This window comes from Bactrocera oleae, chromosome 6 (genome assembly GCF_042242935.1).
Source record: "Bactrocera oleae isolate idBacOlea1 chromosome 6, idBacOlea1, whole genome shotgun sequence".
Lineage (NCBI taxonomy): Eukaryota > Metazoa > Arthropoda > Insecta > Diptera > Tephritidae > Bactrocera > Bactrocera oleae.
In genome coordinates this window covers 31,834,687-31,861,327 of record NC_091540.1, presented here as the reverse complement: position 1 = coordinate 31,861,327, position 26,641 = coordinate 31,834,687, and the positions used below count along the sequence as shown (strand labels likewise).

Below are 26,641 nucleotides of genomic sequence, written 5' to 3'. Positions count from 1 at the left end.
CTTATTAAAAAAAAATTTAACTCCCTAACGTGATCCTGTGTAACAAATAACAGTCTTGTATCTTATTCTGGAGCTTAGTTATGGCAATTTATTTGTTTTTTGGGCGTGGCAGTGGTCCATTTCGCCCATGTGCTACACTAAACGTCTTACGGTACCAAGAAACATGTGTACCAAGTTTCATAAAGTTACCTCAATTTTTACTCAAGTTACAGCTTGCACAGATGGGCGGACGAACATACAGACAGACAATCACCCGAATTTCAACTCGTCTCTTCCCATTGATCATTTATATATATATAAGTCTATATCTAACTCGATTAGTTTTAGATGATACAAACAACTTTTGGGTGAACAAAACTATTATACTCTGTAGCAACATGTTGCAAGAGTATAATAGTACTCACTAACCGACATAATCGGCACAAAACTTGTCAAAATAGCGAAAACCATTATAAGTAGTATATTGGAGTTGGGGGTAGTATCGACTAACTATTTTTGCGAATACTATATACCGTTAGTATACCAGATACTAATAAAATGCTCCCTGGGTTTTATTAAGGTACCTCACATGTCGTTACCAATCATATTGAGCCGGATGTTCGAAAATCCTGATATTATTTATATATGCTAAGTCAAGTTTTTGCCCAACTCTATCCATTTTAGGCACAAAGATTCACTGTTATGAGCAATTATCAATTTTTTTCGGATAACTCACATTTTGGCCGATATATGCGGTATAAAGTCACCCGGACTTTATATTAAGTATATGGGGAATTAATTGAAGTATTGACCCAATTCAACCCATTTTTGACATACAGTCACAGTATTATCAGGAAAGGACCCTCACTGAATTTTAATTGTATACCTCATACATTGACCGATATTTTCGGTGAAAAGTCAACTATTATCACTCGGTTCCACATATTCGCTACCTAGGGGCCAGTACAGTTTAGTTCGAATTTGACGATTTTTGGTCATAATGCGTGTCATCATAAGCGCAGGATTTATTCGTGCGAAGTTTTATCCTGGTCGATTCATTGGCGCTTGATTTGCATATTGAAAAGTTAAAGAATCAGATGGAATATAAAACTGTGTTATATGGAAAGCAGACATGGTTGTTGTCCGATTTCTTTAATTTTTTTAGATTAATGGATGATCACATATACATATATATATATATATAACCATATATATATCTCATCGATTAGTTTTAGGTGATACAAACAATCGTTAGGTGGACAAAACTATTGTACTCTGTAGTAACATGTTCCAAGAGTATAAAATCTTACATGTAAAAATAATAGCGAAACTGATGTCTGTTATTTCACATCGAAATTCAATTCAAAGACCCATCGATAAAGAATTAATTGCCCATCAGAGTACATGTGTACCTTTAACTGAAGTATATCAATAATCCAGAATTACTCTAGTAAGGACACATTGGAAGTAATCGGACAGCTTTAACACCTAGCAGTTGCTGGATTGTGTTGATAGAAACTATAAATTAGCAGTATCTAAAAGAAGGAGAATCCTTTACTCGAGTCTTTTTGGAACAAGGGTATGAACTATGTTTAAGGGAAGAAAATAACATATATACGTCTAATTAGTAAATTTGCGCAATTCATTTAGAACATTATTATTTACTGTGCTTTAGTACTTCTTCAAATAATAGTTGGCTACTTATACTCTTACGACACACACAATTCATTCGGCTATTATGTTGCAAACGCAGAAGTTATGAGCGTTCTATCGATTCAGCTTATCCACACGATAAAGCCCACAATACTAACAGAAGATGAAGCACACATAGCAAAAAATGTAAAAGTAGCTGTTAGACTCTTCTTTAACTCTAGCTGGTCATTTAAAGAAACTTACGGTCCGTGAAGCAAAATTTTGAACTCTGTGTTGACACGAATTGTAGGTATGTGAGAAAAGTTGACGTGTAACTGTGAATGCTTCAGTCACAATGGTGATATTGACATTGTGGTTAGAGTAATGAATGCTACTGTTCAAATATTATATGTCTGCAATATGTAGGTATGTTGCAAGCAGCATTCCTTGCTACTTGGGTATGGCTAATGGTATATACTAGTAAACATATACATACCATATGTAAGTACTTATGTAACTTTGCCATCTCTGCCTAAAGTGTATCTGGTGTGTAAAGTGTATTATAATCTCTGATATGGACAAAGGTGTGTACATATATCTATTCGTTGTAAAAGCTCATCTACTAGGATGGTTGTTATGCTTGGCATGTCCGTATCATTTGGTCGCTAAGCTGTGCTCAAACTAACTTTTTCGTTTTTATAAATATGTTTCTATTGCCATTGCTTCTAACTGTGTTTGAGTTTAGAGTTCTATATACAGGTTGCAATAGTTGTCAAATATTGAGGCCGGTTTTTGTCCGATACACCGATCTTGTTTGCGTGGAGAGCCCCCATTTGTCCAAACATTATGTGTGGTAAGTGCATTGTATTAAAATGGGTGCCTTGAGCTTCGACTACCAGTCGATGTCTTCTATTTGTTTTCCACATCAATTATAAGGCCAGTTATTAGTTTGAGCGCCAATCAAGAAGTTCACTACCATAATCCCAATTCAACAACATACATACGTACAAACATGTGTATGTGCTTTGTGAAGGCTTTTGTTGTGTGTTGTTTTTGGCAGCGTTATTAACGTCTTGTTCTGTTGACAGGTCTTCATATACATTATGATTGTTCTATTGTTGATAGTATTGTTATATGTGTATAATCATTTTCAAATACATATGTATGTATATGTCGATTTATGTGGGCAAATAGTGTATATGAGTATTCGTTTTCTCGGAATATGAAGGTGTCAAAACTGGAATTGCGCATTTTGCGAGATTGTCCTGCTTTCATTCTTCTCGCCCTGGTCGCCTAAAAGGGTCATTATGTTTCTTAGTGAAGTGTGCATGAGACATATGTATGTATTACTTTATATATGGGTGGAAGGGCAGCAATATAAGTGGCTTCTGAATGAAGGAAATTGTATTTGTCTTGAAATAAATTATCTTTCGTTGTTCCTTTCTAGCCTACTACATTTGGTAATATAAATGTATCTTGACAATTTCGTATAATGCAGAAGTGATTTGTCTGGCCACGTCATATACTTGCTTACATTACATAATTGGCGTTAGCCATTATTGCATGTGACAGCTACATAATCGTCATGTCATGTATATGGAATACTTGTACATACGTGGTTAACTGGAATTTATTTCATTGGAAATGCGCAAATTCATATTAAATACTTATGTAAATACCTATATACTCCCCATTATCGCCTAATTGATTGCATTGTTATTTAATATGAACACTTTTACTACAAGCTCTTAAGGTCGAATCCGCGTAAGGATTTAAGACATATTTTGTCAATGGACACAAACTAGTTGGAATTTTTATTTCCCACAGTTTTGGAATGATAATAATTGCCAAAATTGTTTTGTATTTGCCAATAACAAATATGCATTCCAGAAACTTTATGTAGGGCAGAAATAACCGTATACATATTTTAGTAATGAAATAGTAAGAAATCGAATTTCGATAGTTTAAATATTCCGTTAAAAAGGAGTTAGTTTCAAAGCTATAGCAATTTTAGTGTCGTGGCAAATCGGCCGATTAAGTCAAAACATAAAATCTTAAACGCTTCCTTTTCGAAACAACTTTTTGCTAAGCGGTTGTCAAAAAATGTTATCAAGCAATTTACATAAAATTTGACATGCATTTCTTTAAATACTCTACTATGGCGCTAACTAACAAGAAATCAAAAATTTGAATTTGTACTGTTAAAAATCGAAAAATTTAAAAATTACTAAAAAAATCGATATTTTTTTAAATAGCCGCCATATTTTTTAATAAATTTCAGTTTTTATGCTTCAGATCATAATAAAATGTTTGCTCATTGATAATATATCCTTTTTTGTTTTCAGGTAACCGAAAGAGGTGAAATCGTGTCCCGACTTTTCGCCTCTCTGCTTTAAAAATTTTGCCTTGTGAAACTAAAATTTTATCTTTGAAATTTTTCTTGAAAACTCTTGAATAGTCGTACCGTCCAGCTTAATCGATAAATTATTGAGCATAATTTTGTTGTATTAAAAGCTCAGTGTCTAGAAATTTAGACATGATAACGACAACATAGTTATCTAGTTGAATTCTATAAGATCAGTATATAATACATATATGGATCTATCTCATGGATTTGGTATAACCACTTGGATGATATAAAATCCTTAATACAAGTCAATTCGATTTAGGCAAGTATTTTTTTCGTTTCGCTATTCCCAAGATTTTAACGAATCGAAGACAACTATATCTTTATAATTTCTATAGCATAGATGTATCTCCCATTTATTAAGCTTTAGGTAAATTAAACAAAAATATTCTGCACAATTTTAAAAAAGAGTGGACATGAATTGTTTATTATTTTCGATTTAAATTTTATTTTTATAAATGAGATGAATTATCTTGAAGAATACGAGTGTGTCTTTGTAATATTTTCCAATAGATTCTATGTAAACTTCAACTTTAGTAGTAAGCACCTTCTACAAATTCTAAACAAATACAGAAAAATAGGAATCAGCACGGCAGTGTTGATTAACGAAAAACCGCATACTCCGCTCACTTAAATTTTAACAAATTCGAACAAACATTTCATTAAACTTTTGTTTCAATTTCAATAGAATTAAATAAAAAATGAAAATTTCCAGACAGTAATTAATGACAGTTGCCATTGCTTTACAATAAATGAGCAATGTGTCATGGTTTGGGGCGTGAGAGGGGCTAACTGGTGCATAATGAAAAGTAAAGAGCTCCGAAGCACACTTCATACTTTTATATATGTATTATTTGTTCTATGAACTTCGTCTCGGGGACAACGCGCGGCTTCCGGAACAAAAAGGGAAATTCGCACCGCCATTTTTTGTCGAGTATGCGTCGGTCTTTGTCAGCCACTCTTCGTTTTTCGTTCCCGTAATTGTTGTTATTGTATCTGCTTTTGAAGCTGCTTTTTTTAAATTTAATAATGAGCTGACGGCTGCCACCGCTACTTTCAGACTTATGAAAAGAAAAATTAACAAATAAAAATAAAATAAATGCTAAAAAGCAAACAAAATATGGAAGCAAATTGCAAACATGGCAGCTACAGCACACAGCAACGGCAATACAACAAAAAAAAAGCCGATTCAAAAAAGTTTTCAAGTGCAAAAGTTTGTCATTTCACTTTTGTAATATATTTTGTTTTTTGTTGCTCTTTGGGGTTTATTATGAAATGTGGCAAAATTCGATTGTTTTGGTACTTTAGTTTTGAAAAATGTCTGTTTTGTATGCGTTTGTGAGCCACCACTTCCACTTTTACGCGAGTCTCGCACGCTAGTGTTGCACTGCGTTTTTGGCTTTTTGTGTTCGTTTTTGTTGTCACATAATACTCGAGTGTTTTGTGACTTCATTCATTTGTTGTTGCGATTAATAAGCTACCATTCAAGGCGGTTGGCTTTGTTGGAAAACAGATTTTACAAAAACTGATAGCGTCAATCAGACGAGCTGGCGGACAAAGAATAATATAGAAAGGAAACCGGCTGTCAAATTGACGTAGGCAGCACTGTTCAATATACTACTTAAATACATCTGTATCTATGCAACTAAATATGTAGATACATATCGTATATATGTCACCATAACTAATACTACTTTCGGTCAGTTCTGCTTCATAAGAATACTCTATAATTTTTGTGAAATTATAACAGAAACTTTATCGAGTTTAGTGATGTTCGTTAAAAAATAAGCGATATATAATGTTAATAATGAAAAAAGTAAGGAAGGGCTTAGTTCTGGTGTAACCAAACATTTTATACTCTTGCAACTTGCTACGAACAACGGTGGATTTGCACCGGTTTTGGCAAAACTCAAACTAAGGAAAGTATCGCCGTGATTTCATTCATTTAAGGAAAGATGTTAAACTATTATTAGAAAATGATTCATTCTGAATTTCATTAAGATTTCTTACATATTGACCGATAGATGCGGTATAAAGTGAACCGAAGGTTTGAAATGAAATTATGTTAGATATATGGGGGCTAAGTGAAGTGTTGACCTGCTTTTGGCACAAGTTATAGTGCGATTTCGACAGTTTTTGGACGTAAGATGAAATACCTTAAGGGCACTATTTGTGCAAAGTCTTATTCTGTTAACTTTATTAATGTTTGATTTGTATACTGTAAAGGGTAAGAATCAGACGGATTTTACGGTTTTGTCGTCCTATTTCGGATGCAACATGTTGCTACAAGTATATATATATATTATATATAACTTGAGTAAAAATTGAGATATCTTAATGAAACTTTGTACTCATGTTCCTTGGCAAAAAGTTTAGGACGAATTCGTAGATGGGCGTGATTTAACAGTGGGCGTGGGCACGCCCTCTAACAAGTTTAATATATAGGTATATCTTCCTAATGAATAAAGCTATGTCACCCAAATTAGCACGGGGCAGATCCCACCCGCCCACTCCCCACATAATGGTTTTGTTAAAAAATGCTAAAAGTGCGATAAATCAATAACTAAATGCGTCAGAGAAATTCAATTTTACATCCATGATGGAACGAGAAGGCTTTATTGGAGCCGGTGCCGAAATTTGACGATGGGCGTGATTGAAAATTATCCAAATCGAACCAAAATTGGTAAAGTCCCTATTTACCAAATATGTGGACTTCAGTAGTTATAGTTGACTTTTTACCGAAAATATCACTCACTGTGTGAGATATATAATTGAAATTCAGAGCGGATCCTTTTCTAATAATAGTATGTCTATAAGTCAGAAATAGACTGAATCGGGTCAATACTTCCCTGACTTTACTCCATCTGATTGGTGATGGTATGTGAGGTACCTTCATAAAACACAGGGAGCATTTTATTAGTCTATAGCATATTAGCGGAATGTGGTATTGGCGAAAATAGATAAAATCGGGTCAATACTACCGCCAACTCCCCATCTTATAATGATTTTCGTTATTCTAATAAGTACTATGCCGAATATGTCGGTCAGTGAATGTTATATATATTTAAAATTGCTTTAAAATATGTTCTTGAGTTTTCCTCGAGCAATGTGAAAATTAATGCAATCAGCTCCCTATATTCCCAATATACCCCATAAAATGATTTCCGTCTTCTCACTTGTATTTTAACCGTTCAGGGTGGTCAAAATGTGTGATATTTTAATGAAATTAAAGGGCAAGTTTTCTTAAAAATTATTTGGTTATGCGCTGACTTAGAATGAAGTTGGTCTATACCTTGGTCTATACCTCATATTCCTAATTTAATGAATTCAGATCCTTCAGTTGACATTGTTTTCATTATCAACTCAATATATTAAATTTTGCCTCTTTGATCGAGTTAATATCACATACATACATATATCTCATTTGAAGGTGTTTTTATATAATTTTAGCTGAAGCGAATTAAAATATAGCAAGAAAATTAAGTCTAAGTTTATAGCCTTAAATATAAGTCAAGAAGATACAAAATGTGATCGTTATTTATTCACGATTTCTTTGAATAATGGATGTTTAATTCTTTTGGAATAATTTGTGATATGAATTTTTACTAATACCTGAACTAATTTTCCGGGCACTGATTTTTGCAAGTTACAAGAGTATAAAATGTTCGGTTACACCCGAACTTAGCCCTAGTCCTACTCGTTTTAAACTATATTTTTTAAGAACTGAGTGCAGTGCGTTCGATAATCCTGGTTTACGAAGAATATTATAAATGTAAATAACAAAGTTTTAACAAATTTTTAACATATAAGGGCATTATGTCTCCATAAATAATCGTATGTTCCTTTGAGGCAGGCACGTCCCCATGATGGACAGGTGAGCTATAATTGTGGGAGAGGTAAAAATAGGCCAAAAAGTTGATATATCGATTTTCTTCTATATATCATTAAAATATTTTTTTGAAGACAATTGGGGTTTCGTATTTCAAAGTAATTTTTATTCGAAACATTTATATAATGTCATTATAAATATTCCTCTTTTATCCATCTTTTTCGAACTACAAAATTTATAGAAGAAATTAACAATTTAGCAAGTAAATTTTTTTAAAAGTGGTGCCTCTTATACACACGATTCAATCCATTTTTGACACACAGACATAATATTTTCAGATAAGGGTTCTCTTCGATTTCCAATTACATATCTCGTACATTGAACGATAAATGTAGTCAAAAGTCAACCATGGACACTGGGGTCCATATTTTCGGTAAATGGGCCTTGAACAGTTATGGCCCGATTTTGACAATTTATATATTTATTTATAATATCTAAAAGGCACTCTTTTTCCTAAGTTTTATTTAAATGTATTCATTAGTACTTGATTTGTATACTGAAAAGTGAAAGAATCAGATGGAATTTAAATGTGTGTTATGTGGGAAGTAGGCGTGGTTATAATCCTATTTCTTTCAATTTTGCACTGTGATATACACATGTCAGGATAATGTTACTTAAAAAAATATTTCCGAATATAAAGCTTAATAGTACCATACTATATGAAAAATTCAAAGCCTTTGACTTGTTTATTTATTGAGTTATTAAGTTATCGCATATTTTGTAATTTTTAACAAGACCGTTACCGTGGGCGGGGTTATCCTCACGATTTCACACATTTGCACACTGTCGGTAGGGGTGTTTAAAAGGTTTGGCCTGAGTGAATTTGGTTATTGTAGCTTTAGAGGTTTATCAGATATGCACAATAAACCTATTAGAGGGCGGGGCCACACCCACTTTTTAAAAAAATTTAAAACTGCAGGTGCCCCTTCCTTATGTTATTCGTTGTACCAAATAATAGTATTGTATCTTATTGTGGAGGTTAGTTATGTCAATGGCGTGGCAGTGGTCCGGTTACGCCCATCTACAATACCTGATGAGTTTCGTCAAGATATCTCAATTTTTACATAAGTTACAGCTTGCACAGACGCACGGACGGCAGACAGACAATCACCCGGATTTCAACTCGTCCTTCATCCTGATCATTATTGTACTGTATATATAATCCTATATCTAACTCGATTAGTATGAGGTGATGCAAACAACCGTTAGGTGAACAAAACTATTATACTCTGTAGTGATAGCAAGAATATAAAAATAGTAACAATTAACAATATAAGAGTGCATTTGGGCTAAATAGAACTTTACGTACGAGTATTCGTTTTTATGTATTATGCTACATAATTGATATTATCGTTATTATTGGGAATTTAGCAAATCAGAAATATATTATTGCCTGAAGACGGACTACTACCAAGTACTTATGTAACACAATGGAATCGAGTTAATCAATGAGATGTAGCGCCGCAAATGAGCGGCGTCAGTTAAAAAGGATGTACATATATAAACAAAAATGTGTGTGAGATTATTTGCACGTGGGCAAAATAAAAGTACAAAACAGTTTGAAAGCTTAGCTCATTATTTCCAACTTGGTCCTGTTCGAATCACCAGAGACTTCCGAAGCAAAGACATGGGGCAACTCATCGAACAATTGATATGTTCGCAATTGGAATTGTATTTTCATTGAATACGCATTGAAATGTTTGTGCTTCTTGTATTCTATGTGTGTATAGGTGTAGACGTGTGTATCATCCCCACTTAAGGACTCGCTGTTTATATTAACTCTTCAATTGTTCCGTTTGCAGAAGTTGGAATGAGTTGCATTTGGCCTGTACATGTTCGAGGTGTTTTCTGGGTTTTGAAAAGGCGGGAATATTTCGTGTTGTGTCGCGCCTGTCATTCGCCTGCTGTGCAGTTGACAGGTGTTTTCCCTTTTACTTTTGCAATTCTTTATATCAAATTCTTTTTATTTACGTCAGTTCATGTTGCCCTGTTTATTTTGATGGTTGAATGGATTGTTAGCTATTGTTCTATATTCTAATCGCTTTCTACATTCATGCAGCCTTTAGCTCGTTATTGCAAGTGATTTTGTAAATCACCAACAGGAACTTATATATGTATATACATATACATATGTACTAGAAAACCATGGTCACGCCTTGCTATGGCTCAGATACACAAAATTAAATAACATTATAGTAAATTGTTTAATAGAGTTAACATTTTATTTATGAATGTAAATAAAACCGTTATAGGCGGTATGAAATTCACGGGATTAAAATTTTAATTTCTATTTATTAACATTTTCGATTTAATTTAATTAAGCATTATTTGGTGCATTATATTCTTGATTAATCTATCTCTAGTTACATTCAGTTTGAAAACGTATGCTTTCATTTTAGTCAACAGCAATTTCGATTGCTTAAAATGCAGCAGACTGTCTGGCTAGTGCCGAAATTGTCTAAGAGTTTAATGCATTGCATATGCTTGTGTTTAGAAACTGGACACAGTGTGCTAAATTTTACTAAAATCGGTTAAGTAGTATAGAGCCTTAGACCGGAAAAACAACATCACACGTATTTTAAACATATGGTATATAGATATGCACATTTTTATACATATGTACGAGTATATATATTTATATACATATGTGTATGAATAACAACTAGATCCTATTTCCTTAAGAGAGTAAACAAATTTGCCAAACTTTGTATTAAAAAATTCACTAGCATCGGTTTTTATGCTCGATACTTTTTCCAGATATTTTTGATACAAAAAAGTGCAGATATGCCAACTCCAATTCAATACAACTGCCAACATTTGTAACCTTTGACCTGTGCTGCAAAAGCGTTGAATGACAGCTTTGATATTTCCATTGCTGCTTTGGCAATATAATCTGACAACACCAGTCGTATTCGATCTCAGCTTTCTATACACTTTTTAATTCACAAAAAGTTTTTAGCTACAAAAAACGCTTTAGTACTGATTTCTGAAATTACAGTGTGTACATTGAGGATAAATATATTCATTGAGGTGTCCGTTATTCACCAACATAGCACGTTTTTTATTTTCCAATTAAACTGTGCCAAATTCATTTTCCTTTTCCCATATATTTAACATGAGATTTTTTTTATATTTTGCAATACATTTTTTATTTCCAAAAAATATAAATCTACAACTTTGAAAATATTATATTATATTTAATACACAATTTTTCGCTCCACAAAAATTTTATTTCATAATGAGAATATCCCTTTTTCAAAGTTTTAGATTTACATTTTTAATGCAAAATGTCAAAAAATCCCAATTTATATACATGGGAAAAGATATATAATTGAGGCAAGGTTTAAATTGAAAATAAAGATATTGCTTACGTTGGATCCTTGTTTAGAGGGCAAAAACTGCAACTTTAGGAGGTGCTTGCAAACAAAAACAAATTCAACTTGGGAAATATCGGACACCCTAATATGTGTACATATACAAATGCTTAAATTAAAATGCGCAATATCAGAATCAACAATTATTCTGCATACATTACTATTCACAAATATTTTGTAGAATCTCAATGAATTTTCTCTACAATATTGTGAACCCGAGATATCTAAAGAGTTTCAGTAAAATTTTCGAATGCCTAATGCAGTATTCACATAAGTATAGTGCGCTAGCCAATATTGTTTTCAATACGAAAAAATTACACATTTTGGTAAAATACATATTCATTTGTTACTATCTCCGTTTTCATTTTCGGCTTAGCTTAGCATCGTCCTCATTTGCTATTGCAGAGCACGCATTTAAACTAACTTTGGTTATTTTACAATTTTGACAATGGCAGACAAAAACAAGTGCAAACAACAAATGTACACAAAGGCTGCAACTGACAGAAAATATTTTGCCACTGTCAATTGACATAAAGGTTTTGCTCAAAATTACAAAAAAAGCTGGTGTGTGTATACAAAGTCGTGGCTACGTAAAGTAAACTTCTGAAAATTGGTAGAGTTATTGAAGTTTGTAGATGATAGTTTTTGAAAAAATTATTGTATGTATTATATCAATAATCTATTACTAGAACTAGTATGTATAAAAATATATGCATTCATATGAAAGACTGAGTATTTGTAACCTACTACCATGTTCGAGCATATGCGCCTAAAATTATGCCACGACAACTTTTCACAGAACAAACATTAAGCGCATTGAAATATTTTTCGTCCACTCCTTGTCTGCCGTAGACTATGTTTCAGTGTGCCGCCTTTGTTATTTTTTCATTTCTTTTCAATTTTGCAAATATCAATTCTTTCACTTACCTGCTATTTTGAATGCATACGAGCGCTCTCCTCACATATTTCGGAGGCAACCACTCACGTGCTCTAGTTGTCTCGTTCTATTGTCGACTTACACTGGGTGCCAACATAACAGAGCAACGACTGTTTCGACTGCGCTGTCTAACAATGGGCGCGATTCCCATTCTTTCGATTGTGCTTTGTCATTGTTTGTCCTTCCCCTGTTTTCACTCCACGGAAATGAAATAACGAACTCGAAATTGAATTGTGCAACTAGAGTGAAGTGGGTGAAGTGAAAGGCAGAGCAGACGGCAACTATGCTATGGGTTTGTGTGCAGAGCAGGAGAGTTAAAAATCGTACAAATAGTAGTCGAGCGGTTTGTATATATATATTTTAAATTGAAGTTGTTACTTTTTGAATGGATGTTTTTGAGAAATAAGATTCGTCAATTCTTTCAAAATATCATAATTGAAGTATTCGTTTTGTATCGCCCTGATTAGAAAATACAATATTGTGGCTTTTAAAAAAGGAATTATCGGATGGTGTGAAGTTAACATCCGGATATATTAACAGTCTATATATACATGTGGAGCAAATGACGACATATTTTTTTCACGATTTATATGTAAATGATTTTAATCACATCTACATATGTATATGTATTTTGTTTTGAAATTATTAATGTTTGTTTTATTGTTCTAGTATTTCTATTGTATTGCAGACTGACTCCTTTTTAATGGGTTAATGAGAGAGTGTTCTTAAATCACGTTTCCTTTTACTTAACTTCGCAACAATTCATTCGTAAGTAATTTGCATTGTTTTTCCAATTTTTTGTTGCTAACTTTTTCAGACAAGTTTCTAATGAAGCCGTGTTGGTTTTCATCTGTCGTGGATTTTATGGTTAATGCTCAAATGAGTGGAAAGTACTTTGGAGCAATTTTTGTATTTCAATGATTTGAGGTTAATGGTTACAACAAGGAGTGCTTGGAGGCGGTTAAAACGCAATACATGTTACCAGTGTAGAATACAGGAACGGAAATTAATTTTTTTTTATATTTCCTTCTTATTTATTATATTTATAATAGATGAAGCTACGAACCGATATCACCAGTTGCCGAAATACTGTTACATCAAATTCTCATACCACCACTAGTTTTTTAATGTGTACGACAAAAAATATTTGTTATCTACTAATCTACGTCTTTTGTTGGAGGCCCAGCTTGCACACAACCACCTAAAACTATTATTTTGTTAGTATATCTGTGCTTCTCAAGTTATAAATATGAATAATATACGATTAGACAGTTTTATTACTTTTCGAATCAGTTTTTTTTGAGATATGCGGTTTGTTGCGTCGCTTTTCACACATGTTTAAGCTTTAGGTGAATAAGCGTTATCCACAGCACACCCGATTACACACAATACAATAACGAATGTAATCAACTCTAATATCTATTAAAATTTAACACTGATTACAACAACTCGCTCACTTTGAAATTCAATAATTACCTAAACCACCAGAGACGAGTGTCATCACAAACACACCACATTATTCGCCGCCGGCGAGTTGTCAAAACTGACATTAACGCGCTGTCAAACAGTGACACAACGAATACATAAACTATTTGAAATCACTCGTCCCTCAACTGCCTGGTGGGCGGACGGATGGTGGTTTGTTTATTTGAAAGGGGTGGGTGAATTAGTTAATGGTATAGTGGCAACAAAATCAAAAGCTGCCAACTCATCAAGTATACTCCCTCATGCACATAACCAGTTATATAGTTAAATGATTACGTAAAGCTAATCTCCGGCATCGCAATCGAAATTGAGTTCAAGTTGCAGGTCTCACAGAGACTCAAAAATAAACGGCGTGTGTCAATGCCAGCCAATACACAATTTCGCACAGCTTCATCGCATACACACACACACACATACCCACGAACTTTCCAATCACCACTCCACTCCACTTGCTTGACAAAAATAATTCAATTTCAATCACACACATCAACAATATTGTGTGAGCGGCACGTGCCCTTCGCTGTTCATCCATCCTGCGCAAAGGGCCCAACGCCCAAATCACAGTCTAAACTTCCCCAGTAACAATATGCTACATCTTAGCATAACAATAGGCGCAAAGCCTTAAGCAGCTCAATGTTTAGCTTTCGCTAGTGTGTTTGCCGAGTCATCGCCTTCGACTGTTTCATTTGCACTTTATTAAATATGCAAACGAGTGTATGCGCTGAAGTGTTCGGCTTCGTCTTCGCGTTGTTTCTCGTCTGTATCAAGGCTATTGCCACCAGCTAAGCGTTGTCAAAATACAGATAGAATAAGTTTTGTGAGTTACTTGAGCTTAATTTAAATAGGCTTTTGTGGTTTTAAGTGCATACATTCATTGACAGGTGTATAAATTTGAATGAAATTTACCTTAAGCGTGAGAAAAGTAGATTAGCATAGTTATTGGAAGCTTACCTAAATCTGTCTAAACAGGGATAAGCAAATAATATCAGATCGGAAAAGCTTTGCTGAATCTTTCCATTGCTTAATATATAAAGACATATTAAAATGTGTTATCTACCAGATATTATAAATGTTAATATATGTATTCCAGAGTCATAGCAACAGCCTCATTAGCAATAGCATTTGTTTTCTTACCTATTACATATGAGTTTGTTAGTGAGGACACCCATACCCTCATTTTATCCGATTGAAAGCCAGTCGGTACTACGTTGTTTTTTTGCGTTCTAGCGCTCGACTTATTCACCTCCCGTGATTTTTGCAAGCGATGGTCAACAAAAAAACTTTTCCGGCTGCAAGATGCTTTTGGCCCAGAGTGAACCGTAAGAGGTCCTCTGAACTACTAGCTCATCAACGCACCCGGTGCGTTTAAATATTTTTACGGACGCTTTTTGCCAGTGCTACATGGAAGAAATCTAGAATTAATCTTGACCGCCTTAATAAATATATGGTGAGCTCAAAATGCTTCGTCGATCTATGACGATGGGGTGATACATTTTTACGAGTTTTCGGGTATCACAAAAGACCCTCGTATACAGCTGTCCAAGTGAGATCCATCGATAGAATCGAACTTACGGCCTAAACTAATCAAAATTAGAGGCTTAGACTTCTAAAATATCGGAAAAAATTTTCCTGACTTGTTTAAAAAGGCAGTTTGAATAATTGGACAAACTAAACTCACAATTCGCAATATGATTAGTTTGTTATCAGCAAGATTGGGTTCATTTCACTAAAACTTTTTCACTACAAACTAATAAATTAAGTTTATTTTACGAATTAACAAAAGTGTTTACGTTTTTGTTTACAATTTACATGCTGTTCTATGCTTCTTCTTCTTAACTCAAAAGAATTATCCACAACATGCCAGCATAGTGTAATTTGTTTTTGTAACAATTGTATGGTCATTCTTGAGTTGTCACCATCGAGTCTGACGGAAAAAGCCGGTTTCTTGCAAAAGACCTAATGAAAAAGACTTAGTTCAAGAATGCGTACACTTTCAAATCTAAGAATTGAAGAAAGTCAAGATCTACAATCGCCTTTAAGTCAAGAAAAGTTAAACGCTTTAGCTCTTTTATGCATAGCGTCAAAACTATCGAACAAGATTTTATGAAACACAAAAAGTTATTGTAATGCTTTTATAATTTAACTTTTCCTTTTATACTAACATATAATTAAAAAGAATATTTATTATATTATTTTTAAATTGTGAGTGTAATAAAACATATTTGTTCATATCATGTGAGTATTATATAGTTTTAAGACATACCTTAACTTTCATTAAAGGTAGTACATGATTGAAATTTTCTTTTGCTTAAAATAATGTTTCTTCATAATTCTTTGCTGTGAAATTAATCAAGGATCTAACACGGTATCTTAGGGCTAAAATCATAAAGTAGGAATTTTATAGATAGAAAATATAATTTATGTAATTGTGAACTAAGGTATTGAATTTCAAGGGTAAGTAGAGGCGGCAAAAACTGAAAAGCTTACAAGCGGCAAATCTGTAAATCCGCCACTGAGCATATCACTAATATTTAAACTTTTCCACACCCCTCCACAACCTTCAGGGTTCACAAATTAACAATATAATACAAATTTAAACGAAAATAACAATAAGATAAAGTATTGAAGCCAAAAAAAGCCCACAGCTTTTATTTTCTCGCACCCAATATATACAATGTCTGAAAAGCCTACGAATTATTTGCTTCACTCATGAACGTAATGACTCAGAACTCGTATTAACGGCGCAACATGCTTGTAATCACGTCAATCTATAGACCGCCTCATCTAAAGGTACTTGCAAAGGTCAACAGCGATTGTGAGCACCGCGGTATGCGGTCAGCTTTTGAGTTGGTAGTTGAAGTAACTCCAGTTTTAGAGACTTTCACTGCAGCCATTGTAGTCGGGATGGGCTGGTTTGAGATTAATATTCATAACCCATCTTATTTCATACACTTGCTCGTATTTATAATCACACATTTGGGTGGGAAATTCAATTGTTTCGTTCCATTCATTATGAGAACTTCATTTTAAGTGCACTGAGCCAGTGAATGTTTTTGCGCCTTATTCATTGTTTTCAAGCGCAATTGGACTTGTGCCTATGTTGCTATCACCATGGGAACCCCTTTTACCACTGTGTTTCAAAAGATTCAATTCAACGTTATTTCCATGGAGAGTTGAAATAAATCCAACTTTTGTTTTGTTTAAAGGAGTTCCAATCGGTCGGCGCATTCTTTTGAAAAAATGATTTCGATATGTTCCACCTTACACACATCGTTTCATCGAATAGTACTCTGTACTTCATGTGGCTATATTAAGGTTACACTTATGTATACATTCATCTATGTACGTATGTATATATGTATATATTAATGTCTCTGTTATGATTAGTAATTTTTATACCCTGAACAGGGTATATTAAGTTTGCCACGAAGTTTGTAACAGCAAGAACGAAACGTCGAAGAACCTATAAAATATATACATAAATGACCAGCATGATGTGCTGAGTTGATTTAGCCATGCCCGTCCGTCCGTCCGTCTGTATATATTGTATGTAAACTAGTCCCTCAGTTTTTAAGCTATCGATCTAAAATTTTACAGCTGTCTTTTTTCACAAAGAAGCTGCTCATTTTTCGGAACGGCCGATATCAGACCACTATAGCATATAGCTGCTAAACAAACTGAACAATCGGAGGTAAGTCCTTGTATGGAAAACTTTTTCATTTGACGAGGTATCTTCACGAAATTTGCCACGAGTTATTTTCTAAGGTAACAACGTAATCTCCGAAAAAATTGTTTAGATCAGATCACTATTAATATTAACTGAACGATTGGAGTAAAGTGCCTGCATGGAAAACTTTTTTATATGACGAGGCATCTTTACGAAATTAGATCGGAATCAAGTTATTGTAAGGAACATTTGTATCTGTGAAGGGTATCGGTGCAACCGATGTTAATATTTTTTCTTGTTTGTTTGCATAATCTACAACATAATATAAAATAATATATAAAGGGAAGTCATGTTGTTTACACTATTTATAACTGGCTCAATATTGGTAGAGATGAACATTGGATACCTTTTATCTCTTTATTCTTGGACAAGTTTTCACACCTTTTAAAGCACAAAGATGAAACATTATAAGGAAAATACATCCACTTAATTTTATTGAAATTGCTCACATATTAGCCGATATATGCGGTACGAAGTAAACCGGAAGTTCGAAAATATTTCGATAAGATATATGGAGGCTAAGAAAAGTACTCAACCGATTCAATCCATTTTTGGCTTACTTGCATACTATTATCCGAAACCAACTCTCTCCAAATTGCAATAATATATCTCACAGATTGACCGTTATTTCCGGTAAAAAGTTAGAACTGGAGTCCCTATATTCCGTAACTAGGGGCTTGAACAGTACGATTTTGTTAATTTTGAGATGGTATACCTCAAAAGAAATATTTTTGCAAATCTTGTCCTAATATATTCTTTGGTGCTTGATTGGTATACTGGAATGCAAAAGAATCATATGGAATTTAAAATCGTGGTTAGATAGGAAGTAGTACAACCACGCCTACCTGCTATCTATCCGATTTCGCTTATTTTCTCATTTTTAGATGGGATTGCTAAAATAATAATATGTACCAAATTTTGTTGAAATTGATCTATTACCGGAGATATATGATTTCGCCTAAATGTGAGCGGTAACAAGCCCATCGTTCAATTTTCACAACGGTTCCGTTAGAACCCACTTGTGTCATCGCGGATGTAAAATTTAATGTCTCTGACGCATTGAGTTATTGATTTATCGCACTTTTAGTCGTTTTTAACAAAACTGTTGCATAGGGAGTGGGCGGGGTTATCATCCGATTTCATCCATTTTCACACTGTTGAAGGAGGTGTCATAGTAGAAATATACATTTAACTTACTAGGAGGCGGGGGCACGCCCATATCTTTGAAACATAGATGTCCCTCCCCAATAAAATCTTCTGCACCAAATTACAGATATATACTTATCTTAATTTAGTGCTTAATTATGGCGTTTTATAAGTTTTTGATTAATGGTGTTTTGTCCGATTACGCCCATCTGTAATACCAAACTTTATATGGTGCCAAGGAAAATGTGTACCAAGTTTCAGCAAGATATCTTAATTTTTACAGTTACAGCTTGCATGGAAAGACAGTCACCCGGATTTCAACTCGTCTCTTCATCCTGATCATTTATATGTACATAATCCTATATCTAACTCGATTAGTTTTAGATGATACGCACAACAGTTAGGTGCACAAAACTATTATATCCTGTGGCAACAAGTTACAAGAGTATAAAAATTATACATAGCTACTGCAAGAGTACAGTAATTTTCGTATATGGATTATACTGATTGTTGCTACTGATCAAGGCGGTCTGTGTTAGGACGCACCATGTGGAACCGGTAAAACATTTTTTATATCACAACAAAAAATAGCATTGACAGTTGCATCGCCAAGACATTCCGACTACTTTGCTAGATTATGGGCGAATGACGCACAGTGCATAATTTTTTGTTTTTTTTTAAACACCCCTTTGGGGAATTTATTTTATAGCAATCTAGTAAATTAATACTAATAAACTTTTTGTTTTTGACTTAAATTTATACGGTTTTAAAATTACAAAATGCTTATCCTATGATATTCAGATGTGTAAATTTATACATATGTATGTATTATAGTCACTATTTTAGTGAGACCTGAACAATGACTATTTTATTTTATAGTTAATTTTTTTTTTACACAAGTTCGAAAGGTTTTACTCGATTTAATCTTCTGGTAAGGCCATCATTATTAAGGAGCTGGAGAGCCTTAATGTTGATATGTTGTTGAAGTCGTTGTTCATGACTTTGAGCATACTTTTTGATGACGTTGTCAACAGTTTCTACATTCAGATCCATATGCAAGTTGTCATTACGAATGTACCAGGGTGCATTAACAATACCACGAAGTAATTTGTTTTCAAATCTTTGGATAATTAATCTGTTGATTTGACTGGTACAGCTCCAGAGTTGAATACCATAAGTCCAGATCGGTTTAAGGACTTGTTGATACAAGAGTAGCTTGTTGTATATTGACAAGGCAGAATATCTGTCTAATAGCCAGTATATGTTTCTGTACTTAAGTTTTAATTCTTCTTGTTTTTTTTTTTTTGACATGTGATTTCCACCTAAGTTTAGTATCAAGGGTCATACCAAGATATTTTGCTGTATTCTCATACGGAACTATTTTTTGGTTCATAAATATTGGTTTGTGCTGCATACGTTTATTGGTGAAATCGATATGCACTGATTTGGTTTCATTCAGCTTAATGCGCCAAGTAGTTGATCAGCGTTGTACTTCTGCAATGGCTTTTTGTAATTTTATACACTAATTTGCGGAACTAGCGCTTGGATTTTTTTTAGAGCAGAAAAAGCGTCCTGCATGCTAAACTTTATCGAAAGCTTGTGCTACATCAAGGAATATTGCTGAGCACACTTTTTTTCTTCTAATGTTTTTTCAATTGTATCAGATATTCGATGAACCTGATCAATCGTAGAGTGTTGATTCCGAAAATGATGATTTGGAATAAGATTTTTCTCATCAATTATTGGTTTTAATCTTTTCACTAAAAGTTTTTCAAACAATTTGGACATAACCGGTAGCAGAGAAATTGGTCGGTATGATGTGGTTTCATAACACAGTGCATAATGGCTCACAAATATTCTCGAAGCATTGCACAGAACAATGCAATATTTAAACGGCAATAATGAAGCTTTCGGTGGTGCTGTCTTACCACTGTCTGGTGATTGCTGACAGCCCAACCATTCTTTGCTTTTCTTAAGCCAATGAGAATAACAGATTAAGCAATCGTTGTTATGGTAAAGTGTTTAAACACTTCAATTGACCATAAATATGTGCGAACAATTGCAAACTGATGCACTCTCAGAAATACAACAGTTGTTAGATATTGGCAATGGTAGAATAGAACTGAAAACAAATGCGTAGTTCATTATACTGTCAAACAATTTCTGCATTTGTGTTCACGACAAAAAATTGATTAATTGAGAGTATATTCCTGAAACTAAAAATTAATTGTTTGAATCATAACCGGATCAGTAATTAGGCTATATTAGCCGCCAATAATTTAGATGTTGATAAAATTAATTTGCAGATATAACAGTTGTTGCCAGGCTATCAGGTGTATTTTAAACCATTCGCAATAGTTGTTGATGAAAATGAGAACGTAAATTATGTACGTATATATGTAGATATACCCGGATCGCATAATCTTCGGTTGAAAATTGGTTCATCTATCAGCGTAATTTCAATCCGCAATTATGCAACGGTAGACGTATAAATATTATTGTTAAAAATTAAGAATGGTCTACTCTCTTTCATTATCTCAAGTGGTATCAACTAACAACTTTGAAAACTACTCATTTGTTACTTGAATATAAAATTAATAACATAAAAAATCCAACATCTTATATTTTATGTTTATTTGTGCTTAATAACAAATCTTAGAATTTTTCAATCAATCATTTTCAAATTTGAAAGTAATGTTCAAATTTTAACTCGTGGATTCTTACACCGGAAATTCCGTTTTCGTTTTTATTCATAAATACAATTAACTGTATTGAATAGCTTAATTAATGTATACCTTATCCATAGCAACGCGTGGACGGGGCTCTCTAGTTTTTCTATAAATATTATTTGTTAATTATCATAATTGTGCTTACCTAAACGCTTCGATATTTCGGAGTTATGCATTTTCGGATTATCCTGTGCAATTTTTCGTCGTTGTAGTCGAGACCAAACCATGAATGCGTTCATTGGTCTTTTGATGTGTTCCTCGTTTTGACGTTTCGTTGTATTTTGTATCATTAGACTAAAGAAGACGTCGCTGTAATAAGAGAGGTTATAAAATACCGTAGATTGAGGAATAAAGATCGGGAGAGTTGTTTTTTTATTATTGATAGCTGCCAAATTGTTGTGGGTAGAAATGCTTTGCAAAAGGACACTGAACTTGGAAGTGTACTCGGTTTTATCTTAGTTTTCAACTAACAGCATATTTATTTTTTTTCAACAACTGTCGTCCCTTTGCAGATGGCGGTCAGCGTATTACACATGTACTTGTATAATGTTTAACAATGCTGAACCCTCCATTTACCGGAAGACATCAAGTGAAGAAGGTGAAGGTGACATCAAGGTTGAAATTTCACCAAATTTTTATAGAGGGCGTAATCGACATGTGTATATTAATTAGAAATAAAGCCAACCCCATTTATCCATTCTACCGAGACTAAAATTATAAATTTCAACAATAAAGAAAACTTCTATGAATTCAAGATCATACAGAGAGAAATAACCTTAATATCACCTCTGCTTGCTCTAGGTATTCACTGTAAAATTTATTTCTTCTTCTCATTTGATTTTATGTACTTGCTACTAGAAAATACAACCCGTCTTACCAGAGAATTACAAATATTAGCATAATAGTGTCCAAGCATATGATTTATTTTAATCTTAAAACCGCCTTCTATATTACTCCTATGTTTTTGAGAAAAAAACTTTAAATAATAGTAATTATATCAACATTTGCTCCTAAATTAGGTAACCCTGACAATTTATTCTGGAAGTAAAGAAAAAGAACTCGAATTTTTTTCTTTTTTGCTAGACTGGCCTTCCAAAATAGGCCCTTCTTAAATTTAATGGATGTGTCAACCAACCAGTGGTGGGAGTTTTAACTAGACCCCTTCTAACATAGCTAACTCAACTTTCTTCAGTTCATATAACAATGCGCACGTCCTTAATTTCAGAGTGGTGCGGAAATTCTAATTAAAACACCACGTCAAACTACAACGGAAATTGCATTCTGTGTATATGTCTGATCTGTGTATATGTGAATAGACAGAAATTTTTAGATTTACATATGTAGGTGTGTGGATGGTGTAATTACCTGGCGCTACTACCACTATTCATCAGGCCACCCATGTTTTGATGTAGATTTGTCATCGGCGATGTGGCCTGCGCATTGTGGTGCAGGTGAGCAGCAGCGGCGGCCATTACAGATGCGGTACTGGCTGAATTCGTTGCGTTAGCGGGTGACGAAACGGCGGCTACGTGCGCGTTTATGTGACTGTGCGTGTGATGATGGGTGGTATGGTGCAACGAATGCTGGTGCTGGCTATGCAACGTTGCTGAGCTGTGGTGTTGTAGCTGATGTGCGGACGAACTTGAAACTCCTACAGAACCACCACCTGAGCTCACTGAGCTACCTGATCCAGCTGAGCCAGCCGACGATGAAGCTGAGGCTGACTGATGCAGTGAAAGCGATGTGGATGACGATGCGGAGTGGTTGTTGCTACTGCTGTGTGGATGGTGTGACAACGCAGTTGGGGATGCGTGAATGCCTGAGTGTGACGTCAATAGAGAGGTGGGATGATGATGCAGCGATGCAGACGCTGAGTTGCTAGATGTTGGTGAATGGCTTGTCGAGGACGCCGAATGCAATGATAGCTGATGATGGCTCAAATGATGATTGTTGTGATGTGCTTGCAGATGAGCTTGTTGATGATGATGCTGTTGTTGTTGCTGATGTTGCTGTTGCAACTGTTGTTGCTGTTGTTGATGAACAACAGCGGCTAATTGACCTAAATGGTGATGATGATGATGATGCTGGTGATGGTGTCCACCTGTACTTGTTGACGATGTGACCGCTGATGCAGAATTGAGATGGTTTTGTAGTTGTTGTCCTGTTGTGGATAACGAGAGTGGATGCGCGAGCGATATGCCTGATAGCGATAATGATGGGATGCGATCCATCATTTTGTGGAGATCCGCTGGGAGTATTTGTTTGCTGCCGTGGTTATGGTTGTGGGAGTGGTAGTGTGTGGAAAAAGAGGTCTTGGATGGAGTGACGGAGTGATGGTGTTGAATTTGGTGACAAGAGCTAAAGGCAAATAGAGTCTGCAAAGACAAAATTAATTTACAGCTCCGTGAGCATATTTTATATGTAATATAATTTTGATGTATATAATGTGTATAATTCTTTAAAAGTCTTAATTTCGCATCAAACTCTGTGTGTATTATTGATTAAGGTTAACGGATCATACTTTTATATTTCTAGTTCGATAACAGTTATATAAAACTATTAACGTATTTATTCTATTTATAATATTATATATAATATTGGGATAATTACTTAAAATAACCCCTATTGAGTGTATTCGTTTTATAAATAACGACGTCATAGTCAAGGAATAATATGAAACTGTAGTTTAAAGGAATGAGTTAGGTTCTTAGAAGAATTATGGAACCATCGTCCCGTTAATTCCTTCGGTGGATGCCTTGAGTCTCTCTGAATACAGCGTGTAGAGAAGTGGCGGCTCGAAATCACCTCAGTTGTTATAATGAAGAACGCAAAGGCTTTTCTGTTTTTTGTTCTTTTAGAACAACGTAACCTACATACTTGTACATAAATGTTTAAGTATATATTTGTTTGTTTTGTTTTAAATATGTTGATATCGTCTGTGAATAAACTGGTACAAATATAGTTTCAAATAAATTAAATTCACTTAAGCAAATATATACATACTTACACTCCATTGTGTAGTGAAAGCACCGTTGGGACCCTCAAAAAGTAGTCGAAGGGAATTTTCAACAAAAAAATAAACATGTCGATTGTAAAATGATTTGTTTGCACAGGCAAGTGAAAGGGGAAAACTCAATATATGTATATACATCTTACAACATACAGTACATATATATTTGTGTGTACATATTTCGTGGTCCTTCTAATGATCGTATGACTTTTGGTACACTCTTGCCCTACAAGAACAGTGACAGTCATCTGACCGGCAATATGACAGCCATAGTTGAAAAAATTTTGTCAGCGCGCAGAACAAAGTTTCTATCATTAGTGTGTGAGTTTGCATCTTTCTTTAACACATTGGTATTCGCAATTGATTCACATTATATATATATACTGCTCACTCTCATTTCTTTTTCTGACTCATTGCTGACCATAAATTAATCATAGTTAAAAATTGTCAGTTATGAGTGAAATTTCTGAATTTAAAAATGCCTAAAGAAAAATTAAAATCAACTAAAAATATATTGAATTTTATTTGCAACTTAATACACGGCAGTCATTTTACTGTTCAATAGTCTTGTACTGTCAGTGGTGACAGTACTAAAGCATTCAGCAATTTCATTCTTACACATGTAAGCAATATGATTGGGAATATATGTCTCTGTTTAACAATAACAGTGTCGGTCAGTTGACAAGTAAACTGTTCGTCAGTACTGAAATAATAAATGTGAGTGTATTGGTGAACCCATCAGCAGTTTCTTGTAGGGTATCCACTTATGTACATACATACTTATAGTATATATCGCATAGAAGCTTAATTCTTGATTAATAATTCCATCAGTAAATGCGAATGCAATAGACAGTGCTAACCCAAATTTTGTTTAAAAAAGGTACATACATATGTCGCAGCCACATATCCGGCAGCCGCATTTTCATATAAATTTACAAACACACATTCTCAAATGGAAGAGTACATGAGTAATGTGCTAAGTACCACTTGTATGGGGGTGTTATGTGTCGGGGGATGTTTTGAGTGATGACGAATTAAATGTTTATAAACTTGTACTTAACCACAAAGTGAAAATGGTAACGAAAAAAAGCAATAAGAAAAAAGTAAATACCATAAGGGACAGTTTGACAAAATCAAAGGATTGGGTTATAAAATTCGCCGGCATAAGTTGTGGTCTCTCCCGGCTTAGTGTATCAAGTGCCTTAACGCCTAATGAATTTTCCATTATTCACAAAGAAATACTTCACTCCAACGCAGTCAACGAGCGTCTGCCGAGGACTGGCGGACTTCATCATATATCATCATCATATAGCACAGTGATTACAGAAGGGTTTATAATAATAATAAAGATCAAATATTTTCCACATATAGCTGTTAATATAAGCAATAATCTTTTTTAAAATAAAGGTAAAGATTTTGGTAATTATCTTGCTCTGTTGTAGGACATGTTTAAAATCGGAAATTTTCTGCTGTGTTATATATATATATAAACAAAATTTGTTTGTTGAAATAATAACTTTGTCAATATGGTTTGAAGAATGCAGTGTTCATATATGACGGTTACTTACAAATGGCTTTTACATGCAAATTCAATTGCGACCTTAGTAAAATATTAATTGCATGTACAAAACTCTATATAATACGGGTATACACTATACAGTAATTATCTATTTTTATACAACTTGACCACAGTGCAGTGGCGATGGGGCTGAAGTTCTAGTGGCAGATCCATTCGATGAAAAGTTTAATTTTAAAAAGCTGTCAGTATGTCTATAAGTAAGCGCGTCGCTTTGAATATTTTGCTCGTTCCATTCAGATTTGAACCGTTTATGTTACTTAAGCGGAAGCGGAAGTGCGTTTGCCCGCAAGCCAAAGAGTTGGCCACAGGCAAACGACGGCTCCACACAAAGAACTTTTATTATATTTTATGAAAATTTAAAACAAAGCGAAGTTTTATAGAACACGAAATCAGCAAAGCTTATTTACGGTTGCAGTTCGCTTTCCATTGTTTTACATACTTCAGGCAGTCAACTGAGAGACCAACGTGTTGAAGGCGTAGCATTAGCTAGGGGGTTAGCGGTCAAAAGCATTAATAGCTGAAATCAATTACTTAATTGAACAAAAACGGAAAACAAATAATGAGCTGACGCGCACACGAACTTTAAGTATTTAAACTTGTACCCAAATAGAGGTCAGAAAACTCTTAACTTTATCCTTTCGTAAAGCAGATTGTTCCCTAGTGGCGAATGAGTAAACATTTTAAATGGGTGCGTGCCGTCGAGTGCCCCAAAGTGTTGCTTTGCAAACGGAATTGGGATAATATGTA

The 26,641-nt window shown here is 34.2% G+C and overlaps 1 protein-coding gene across 5 annotated transcripts in view; it reads right to left on the bottom strand.

Annotated features, from left to right (window-relative positions):
- Sox21b (SRY-box transcription factor sox21b) overlaps positions 1-26,641 on the bottom strand; it is a 63,855-nt gene that overhangs the window by 15,869 nt on the left and 21,345 nt on the right. For all 5 annotated transcript variants that reach the window (XM_036374091.2, XM_036374092.2, XM_036374093.2 and 2 more), the window contains exons 3-4: positions 22,671-23,680; positions 21,451-21,614 (exon numbers count right to left, since the gene is read on the bottom strand). In XM_036374091.2, the coding sequence (XP_036229984.1) occupies positions 21,451-21,614; positions 22,671-23,539 (1,033 nt within the window). In that variant the 5' untranslated portion in view covers positions 23,540-23,680. The remainder of the gene's footprint in view (positions 1-21,450; positions 21,615-22,670; positions 23,681-26,641) is intronic.